Below are 10,396 nucleotides of genomic sequence, written 5' to 3'. Positions count from 1 at the left end.
CTAATTCCTCTAATCGCTTTCGTTCCTCTTCAGCTGCTTTTCTTGCCTCTTCTTCAGCAGCATTTGCTGCAGCTTCTTTCTCTTTATCTTTTTGTTTATCCTTTTTATCCTTGTCTTTTTTGCTTTTTTTAGTCTTTTTCTTATCCCCCTTTTTGTGTTCTGAATTCCATAATTTAAATGTTGCGAATGTTCGTACAATTATGATTACAGTCATAAAATTGTTGATACTGCATTACTTAATGTCAATTATATGTACTTATGAGATAATGATATATCAGTAGTTCAGTATCTATTTAACTTTACCTTTTTTGGGTGAGCCAGGTTCTCGTTTCGGTGAAGCTTCCGGTTCCACAGGCTGTTCTAAGGTAGGTTCATCGACTGTGGCTTCAGCTAATAGCTTTTCGTCGTCGTTTGGCGCTTCAACAATCTCTGGTTCTAGAATAAATAGAAGCATTTGTTAGCGCTCTTACTTTTTTTAAATTCTGCAAAATGTTGCATACTTTCTACTCAGCAATTCTGATTATGTTGGACTACTGCGCAAAGGTTGTAATTATTATGATGCAGAGCCATTTACTTATTATTATACGTTTATCGAAAAAGAGCAAGCCCTAAAACTAATAAAATAAACAACTTTTCGATTTATTTGCTACGCTTGGTTACCAATTTCAACTTCGACTTCAATTTCCTCTACACGAGTTATCGTATAAAATATCAAAGCAGATGTATTTTCGTTGGGGGTAACATTAAGAAAACTTTTGATCTCATCTTCCTTTTGACTATCATCTCGAGTTAATAAGTCTTCAAATACCAATGGATCGTCAATCCCCAGACCAAGGTATACCTTATTCTTCATCCATTCTATTCTAACGTCATCCATTATGAAAAGATTTCTGGACTGATTTACTTTAAATTTTAGGGTAATGGTTTATAAAGAAAAATTCTTTAAGGTACAGTACTGTACTGTACTGATGTAAAACTATTTGATGAAACAGAACAATACTTGTATAAAATTAGTTGATAGTACCAGCAACTCTGGATTACTGCTGCTATTTCATGTCATCGAGTTTAATCTAACGTTATTAGCAGTGGAAATTATTACTTGCAGAAACTTTAAATCTCTATATATTATTACTCATTACGTAGGATAACCAGTTCGAAGGTACTATTTACTATAGTTCCTGTTGGTTGCTTCGTTAATTAAGCGACGGAGAGTCGTTGCCATGGTAACTAATTCATCATTGCGACTGCGCGCGATAACGTCATCTGTTTGGTTTCTTGGATACCTACAACTTGCATGCAATGTCGTGCTTCGAGAATCTCCCGCTTGAGTACCACTCCTTGTACGATACTAATTATACACTACGAATGCTATACACTATGTGTACGGAATCCTTCTTAACTGTACGTGTACAGTATATCATGGCGTACGCCTCGTCATGGACTGCTACTAGGAGAAATCCCTCCACTGTAGTCCAGTGAACCTTACAGCGAGGCATATTTGTTAACTTATTATCGCAGTGTCTGTACTAGGGCAATTATCCAAAATCAACTGAGTAAGAGACTATAATCAAGCTTAGAGATGATTTGATGCCAGACTATCGTCTGTAAGACTCAGTTTGAAAGTCTAAAGTACTTTAAAACAACGTAAAATCGGTTTTACAAGGACATTCGGTTAACAGTTACTCATTTTAAGTACGGCAGTATTATGAAGTAAAGTACAAAATTTACTTCAAATGATTCACTATTTGTGTGTTGGTAAGATTTGATAACGTATACGTGCATATAATCCGCTTTTCTCAATTATAATATTTGGAATAGTTATTTCTCATGAGCTCCTTGATCCACTAGGATAAAAGATGTACATACTGTGCGAGTGTTGATCTTCACATTATCAGATCACTTGTTTATTTAAGCAATACTTGCATTTATTAGGTTAACTGAAAGACTGCAATAGGAACTGTAGTAGTTATTTCGATTAAATGTTGTTTATCCAGGCATGCTATGATATCAGTTCAGAAAAAAGAACTAAATTAAAAGGATTTTTCAAGTTATATGCATATAAAAATAAGTTATGGAAAGTAAAGGACCTAAAATTGATAATTAAAATTATATACAATGATTCTATCGATCAAGTAAACTCGCGGATAATATATTAAATAGTTCGTGTTAACATGAACCTGGCTAGGTTATAGCAGCTTTACGTATTAAAAATAAATTTTACCATAGATTACTTTTAATTTGTTATTCACTGGTAAAGTATGAAGGCTAACAGGGACATACGCGTATTAGCAATTGTTATAACTTTTCTTTATTGGTTTTAATCAAATAGACTAGTAAATATGATTTCTGTTGTTGTCATTTTCATAATTAAATTTTTTATCTCATCATAAAGTATAGATAAATTTATAAGATGACACGAAATATTACACAACCGTTTGTAATGATTATAAACCCCTACAGTAGTAATTCAGAATATGCAAAAATAACGAGATAACGTAGATATATTTTTAATGAGCTTTAGGCATGTTCTAAGCATACAATAAAACCACATTCATCAGTAATTCAATGTATTGGTATTACTGAAAAGAATAAAGTATATTTCAGAAATAACAGTGCCTATCTCCGAATATAGACAGAGTCATCTTTGCTAATTATTAATAATTAATTATAAGTAACAAGTGAGCAACATCTGCGGTTTCCCAATGGCAATGATAGATAAATTTTAAATTATGGTAAATGAAATTGAGGTAGTTATAAAAACAGCGAAATTAAAAATTAACGATATTTTGCAATATAGGATTGTTATTAGTTCTATAATCCTACTATCTTCAATTCTTTAAGTATCATGCATAAGAATTTCCCCTACCGGCAATATTTACTATATACGAACACAATCGTACTTTAATGATTTCATTTAAAGCGAGTAAATATGAGAATGGTCTAGTATTTCGGCTGTAGCTGTAGATTTTATTCATTATCTATGACTTCAAAAGTATACAAAATAAATAAATGTTCCTAAATTAATTATTAATATGCACTGGAATGGCCAGAACATTTCTATGTTCAGTGTATAGCGCATAGTACTGGTACTACAGATATACATCGCATTGAAATAGTTTTTTTAAGCGCTGAAGGTGTTAGTGAAATATCACCGATTAATACACGTATGACATTATATTTGATGAAAATAAAAGCACCAGATCTATAAAAATACGAAACAAATGTAACAAGTAGGTGCGATGCAAGCAGCAGTTGCTAAGACGGAAGCAATAGGATAGATTTTAAGTTACAGATTATATTTTAAATAGAATAGTATGATTCCTAAATAACCGCAGTTAAATAATGATTGTAGAGGGTTTCCTATTTTAATTACCTAATACTTGATTTAAGATCTCAATTATGTACAATAAATATATAGAGATATATAATCATAGAAATTACTGGAGTGCATATACGGTACATTACATAGTTATTTAATTTAACGTAGATCTTTTCAGATAAGACATCATAAAAAAGTTAGATTAAAGATATCTTAATTGAATCAAAAGTAAAACCATATCGTATATTAAGTATATCAATGTTATGTCTTTTCGGATATAATCGATTTCAATCGATCATGACGAATCAGAATCTGTGATTTTATCGAAAATCGTATTAGGCTACGTTACTCAAACAAAAATAGTTGATGAATCACTATTTCTAGTGTTATTAATTGAATATTATGGTGTTTGCACAGAATTTTTCAATTCGTATTCGCACGCGATCGACTATCGTACGAAGCACTAGAAGAAAAGTTATTATAATTAACTGTCTGATCATCGTAAGCCAAATTTTCAAAGCCTAGTTTACCATCATTTTCGAATGCTTTTGAAAGATACAAATTTGCAGCATCGGTTAATGACTTTTCGAAATTGCGTAGCATGCCCTTGGCTTCAGATGGCTTAGAGAATAAAAAACAGTAACATTCTAACAAATCATTTGTCTTGATAATAACACTTAATACGCGATCGAAAACACTATCAACGATGGCATATGAAATTCTTTCAATTGGATATACGCGTACACGATTTGTTTCAAGATCTTCCATATGTAGCCCCAACCAAGTAAATGATATTCGCAATTCTTTTAAATTTGGTTTGCCATCCGACCACAGAGATGATATTGCTTCTTTAGTTGTATCGGCACCAAATTCTGATTCAACATCTCTCTTACCTAAGTATAGAACTTCCCTCGATGCATCCTTTCTACTTGATTTTTGAACTTTTTCCTTAAATGTATCTGGAAGCAAACACCATAGACAACGAAATAATTCTTTTGCCATACTTTCCTTAAATTTTATTCATGATCAACAAGTAACTATCTTTACAGAAATATTTCTTCCTTCTTCTATCGCTCCGTAGTACTCTTTTCTTTTCAAATTCTTTACGGTCAAAATGAACTGATTGACGCAACTGCATTACATTTTATCAGGATAGCGATAACTCAATAACATTAAAATGATAAAGAAATAAATCAAATTTAATAAAAGAGTGTAAACAAGTAGCTATTGTTATGTTAACAAGCCTGTATCAATAAATGCCATTATGAAATCATTCAAAGCGATTATTTTTTCCCTATACAGAATAATAATACGTAATTCAATGGGATTTGAAATAATCTTGGAAGGAAGCACGAAACGATAAAGGATACATTTGCTATTATCACTTTTCAATTTCTAATTAAATGCAGCACGTTGAAGTGATATGGCTTTTAAATGAGGAAGCTTACATTATTTCTTTATTTTGATAGTTTTTACCTACAATTTATTTTATCAGAAAGCGTAATTATATCTATTTGATATTATTAAAGATCTATCCATAGCAATGATGATAAATCTCTAGTTTACTACCATATATTTTGTTCTTTTAAATTTTTATTGTACTGTATAGGTCGGTACGGTCGTAAGTAGGCCTAATTTAAAACGCCTTAAAGTTGCTTTACAAAAATTAATATGCAACTATGGAAGCATAATTAATAAGTGTCTTAATGATAGAGTTATTCAATATTGGGTATCAGGGTATTAGAATAATTTATTAAACAGTTTAAAATACACATTGGGACGTTTAACTTAATTCTTTGTAATCACAGTTACAAATTTTAATGTGTTTTATTGAAATTTAATGCGGTAGTCCAGGATGTACAAGATAGGAAGATAATGTCATGAAGATATATGATATTAATTCTATGTTACCTTTTAATTCAATTTTATTTAAATAATCTTACATGACTTTATTGCTTACAACGAAAGATTTAGAAAGAACTGTAGAAGTTAAAAACGCATCCGTTTATATAATAAAATTTGTAAATAACCGACCCACTATAATTATAGAAGATGTGAGCTTTAAATAAATAAATCAAATTGTAATGATAGATTTATAGATATTCTAACGGGATTTATATCATGATATAATTCAATTTTCGAGAATCCTTATTTAACATTTCCAATGTTTGGTTGAAAAATATGCAAGGGTTTATCTTCAGATTTTGTAGAGTATCGTAAAAGCGAAGGATATTTGGTTTAGGCGCTTTCCAAGACCTCAAACTCCGCAAGTCATTGAAACTTATTAATAATCATGCAAGTAATTGCACATCTTTATTATCGGTATAGAACTTATCAAAGACTAAGTATATTATAATTATCAGCAGACGATACATTTTCTTGTAAATAATATAAGACATTGAATGCTGAGACTTAAGCAGATTAGAAGTGCCTCTACATTTAATTGGCGATATATCCCCTTTTTCAGTTTGTAGGTTACAATGTCTTACGAGTGATTATTAAATAACTAATTTTACTATTATGCGAATATAGATGTAAGTAGGATGTTCGTTTACTATTAGTAGCATATCCATTTTCACGTATAGTTCTAGGATTCTTGATTGAATAAAATAGATTGGAAACTGTATAGCTATACGTAACTTTAAAAATATGCCCATAAGATCGTATTAATGTTACCATGTCGGTTATAACTTTCGTAATATTTAGCTTGATGGCTAGCTCAGTAAGCTTAAGTAAATACTATTTTAAAAAGAATGATTATAATTACTGCTTCCGAGAAATAAAATTTATGAGAATTTTTGATAATCATAATAGCACTATAGTATTCTATCAGAGAAAATTTTTAAGCAATTAGAATTAACCCTATATCGCAATGTAAGCAATATTTATTGCTCGACAATTTGTTATATAATATTAACTTCCCGCTTAATTTTAATTTCGTTAAAAGACCCGGACCACATATACCCTATATCATTCTGTAAATAAAATAGAAAAATGTTTTAAATCTGTCGCAGTAATTAGAATGAACTAACTCAAATAATTATTATAGATATAATAGGCAATGGTTTACATGAATACGTCCATGTGAGTGAGATTAGTTAAGGGAGATGACTAAATTAGTAACATCTGATTACCAAAATATTGACTAGCTATTGCGTGCGGAATATATCTTAAGATGTGATTTACTTTACTTTTAAATTCGGGGTAGACTCTGAAAGAAGTCAACGGAATCTTCTTTAAATCATAACTCAGAGCAGTCTGAACTGTCTAACTAGATCTAATATTTAGGTAATGCTGTATATTGCATTATACCGTAGATATAAAGAACTAATAGTAGAATAACATTGTCTTGTAACTCTGGGAAAAGGTTAGACCGTGCACTAGATACCACAGAGAAGTGTTATTTCGACATACGAGCACTAGAGACTACTATGAGAGAAATGCTAGTATCTAATACATTGGTCCAATGGCTTATTCATGACACGCTCACCATTCAGTATATTGTGATAATTTCCCACAACTGCTAACTACATAATTTAATTCTATCGTTGCTAATTTGCTACGTTTCATTGCATATATTTTAAGGCTGCAACATGAGTATTATAAATGACTAAGTAAAGAGATTAAGTTCAATTTATTGAAATCGTCAGTATAAACTAGTATAATCTAATTCTTTGCATAGCATAGTATAGTATCAGGCTGTTATGTATCACGACCTTTGGCTAATACTACTGTGGCAACCATATGGACGGTTCGTACTGCTCTTTAACTAGTGCAGTATAGCAGGAAGAATTTATACAAGTAATCAAAAGTAGTGTAGATATATGAAACTATGTAAAAGCTGACTAATACTACTCCTACTGGCTTTATTAATTAAAAAAACGATGGCTATTTTATGTGTCCCGTGACTCATGTCTACATCTACCGTGTGTCTTAATTATTATAATCGTAGGGTTATAACACCATCTGAATCGAGATAGACAATGAAGCGGTATAAATTTTCGTAATAATTCCAGTAAAGAATATTATTCAACTCACATTGTAACGAAATACAGTTTATCGAATTGAAGCTATGGTCATTTAATAAGTTGTTACCAATTGAGTATTACAGGAAATACCTTAATTAAGCTATACGAGCTACAGATATTAAAATACGAGTATATAATAACAACTACCATATATACAAGAGTTTATATTATTAGCGATTAAAATCAAATCTTTACCTTCTTGTATGCCAGCAACCACAGAGGCAGCAATGTTGAAGGAACTAAAAATAACAATGCCGGTTGAGGAGCATTCAATATGGTGGCAAATACACCAGCTAGGAATAGTCCTATGAAAGCAGTAAGTATTTCAGTTTCTCGTATGCCGCATTGAAATGAAAAATAGCTTCATAGCGTAATGTATTCCATTTCCTCACCGAATGCATAACCAATAAGGCAACAACGGAAGTAATTTACAGTCATAAGGCGGGACTTGTTTAATAAGTCACTTTGTTTACTTTTGAAATTGTCAAATCTTAGAGCGAAGCTTGTTAACAATCCCGGAATAACCTAAAGTGTATCCCGTAGTACTACATTAATTCAGTTAAATTTTAGTAAATTTCACTACGAATTAATCGTTATTTACAATATCTCCCAAGCCAAGTACTACATAATAACCTCTGTGATGAAAGCTGAAATAAATCGAAATGGAGATATTCGTAAGAAGTTACAAAATTGATAAAGAAGTGAAAATGTGATATCAAAGTGATTCGCGAAGTATAATTTTGACCTTGGAAAAATCAATTTGCCGGGCAGCTGAATATGCTGAGGAAGATATCGCAATAAAGAACTTGCAGAATTGGCTATATTGATCTTTTCAGCGGCTACATTAATCTTCACAAATATTGTTAAATATTATAAAGTGATAATAAAATATTGCAGATTTTTATAACTTTAATTACTCAGGAGAATCGATGATTTAGAGAGAAATTACAGAGTTTATAAGATAAATTATACCGGATTTCTTGCTGTGCTCATTGCTACGTCAATCATAACATTAGATCTAAAGATTCTTTCAGAGAAATAGACCTATGTAAAATATTAACAGTGTTAAAATTAATATATTTTATTATTACTGCATGTGATCTGTCATGTTATAACTATAGTCTCTTTCATCTAAGTTTTTTACTAACCCAGAAAACATCGTAGATTAACAACCCGCAAAGAAGATATGTAGATACTTGAAGATTAGGTAACCTTACATACGTTATGACCGCGGTGCACAGCACCATCCCTATCACTATGGCAAGATAAGTGCCACAATATGATTGTTAAGAGCAGTGCTTTTGGTAAGTAAAAGCGACGCGGAAGTGAGATCAAATAAATCATGACTTAATTATTCGTACCGTCAATTACTAGCCAGTGTCCAGTAAGCAGCCATAAGAAGACCATCATAACTGCGAAGAACAGAGACCAAATTTCGGTACACGAATAGTTGCAACACCGGTGATATTTGTTGTCAATGCTGAAGAAAGGTTTTTTAAGTTATCAACGGTAATATCCGCATAATCATAGTATCAAATTACTATGAGTTTATTTTGAGTCAAAATTCTTCAACCCTTACAAATTTCTTTTACAAAAAATTCTTTGGATGCAAGTTTTCCAGAAAGAAAAAAGTACAAAATCGAACGCCATGACTGTGATACCTGAAATTTTTACAAATACTTAAAAGATTATGACAATTACTGTAATATAATATTTCTCTCTATATATAAATATATACACGAGACGTAGGTGATTATTGGCAACAAATGATTGAGAGGTATAATCATTACGTACCGGCAGTAATAAGGATGAGAATAAATTGGAAAAAACTAGAAAAGAAGAACATGCATAGTAAAAAGATAGATGACCCAATAGGAAGATAAATAGCTTGACTGCTGTCGATAATTTGAACTTTATCTACATGGCCGAATTGAAAGGTGGTAAAAAAGATAAAATTTACGAGATTTTATGTACGTATATGTATGTAAGTACGAATATGCAAGTTAATGTTACTATTTTTAGGCAAAATTCATAAATATTGTACTTTTGATGCTGCTTTAGAACTACCTATACAGGCAGAGAATAGCTAAATCTCCAAGGAAAATATTAATTCTTTAATGATACAACGTGATGTGGTCTACACTATATCGAACTTTTTACTATACTAGAGCATACAAACGATGGTTTAATTGCTTACTTACAGTATTTTAAAATGTTTGTACTCCGTTTTAAATTGAATGCGAGGACTCGTTAGATCAATAAATAAAACTATTATCACTTTTATTGCCTATTACTGTACCATATACAGTACGAGTTTTTAATATCAAAATTCAATTCCGTTTTTTTTTGGAGTACAGAGAGGAAAGAGACTTACCAGAATAATCTTTATTTTCTTCTGAATTGCTAATATCGAAAGCTAGAGATCTAATTTGCGAGTAATTTAACACAGGTTAGTTCTCAAAATAAAGGATCCAGATTATAGATTATTCTTACGATATAAAATCTTTATTCTCAACAGGGTTGTGAAAAGATATAAAATAAATTTGTACATTATCTTTATATCTATTCATAAATCGTAATGTGCTATCTTGATATGCAAACACCTTAAGATGTATTCATTTTTCAGGCTCTATCAAAATAGCACTATAGAGTTACAAACAGTAAGTCTACGGGCAATTTATGCAAATGTTTTCATCATACCGATAATGTAGTATATTACTGATGTGCGTTATACTTATTGTGTAACTTTAACATACGTTCAGCAAATTATGAATGAATAACTTATGAAAAATATTCATTTTGCTGTTTGTGTTCGGTGTGGTTAGTCATTCTTTGTGATATAATGAATTTTAAATCAAATTTATCTAACGTAACTTAATGATATGGTAGTCCTATGTATGTACTCGTATCACTGCAGTACAGCATACTACTGTACTTGTATCTGTAAAATATTAATAGCAAAGCTTAAGGTTGTAAATCAGACTACGTGTACTGAGGTACTAACGATCTTATTCCAATATTAGCACCAAAAAGCAAGCTTATGATTTAA

At 31.0% G+C, this 10,396-nt stretch overlaps 2 protein-coding genes across 2 annotated transcripts; both read right to left on the bottom strand.

The window, feature by feature from the left end:
• Positions 1-3,742: 3,742 nt before the first annotated feature.
• Positions 3,743-4,321, bottom strand: TRIADDRAFT_59066 (uncharacterized protein; the record flags this gene model as incomplete). The annotated part of the gene is made up of 1 exon (XM_002114962.1): positions 3,743-4,321. The coding sequence occupies one exon, from the start codon at positions 4,319-4,321 to the stop codon at positions 3,743-3,745; it is 579 nt and encodes a 192-aa protein (XP_002114998.1).
• A 1,901-nt stretch (positions 4,322-6,222) lies between these two features.
• Positions 6,223-8,757, bottom strand: TRIADDRAFT_59065 (uncharacterized protein; the record flags this gene model as incomplete). Its single annotated transcript, XM_002114961.1, has 6 exons — positions 6,223-6,294; positions 7,543-7,652; positions 7,740-7,872; positions 8,320-8,391; positions 8,496-8,602; positions 8,709-8,757. 6 exons carry the CDS (start codon positions 8,755-8,757, stop codon positions 6,223-6,225), a joined length of 543 nt encoding a protein of 180 aa, XP_002114997.1.
• Between the last annotated feature and the right edge of the window lie 1,639 nt (positions 8,758-10,396).

The sequence above is a fragment of the Trichoplax adhaerens genome, genomic scaffold (genome assembly GCF_000150275.1).
Source record: "Trichoplax adhaerens TRIADscaffold_9 genomic scaffold, whole genome shotgun sequence".
NCBI classification, from domain to species: Eukaryota; Metazoa; Placozoa; class Uniplacotomia; order Trichoplacea; family Trichoplacidae; genus Trichoplax; species Trichoplax adhaerens.
Note: the sequence above shows the minus strand (reverse complement) of the source record. Positions and strands in the feature narration are given on the sequence as shown.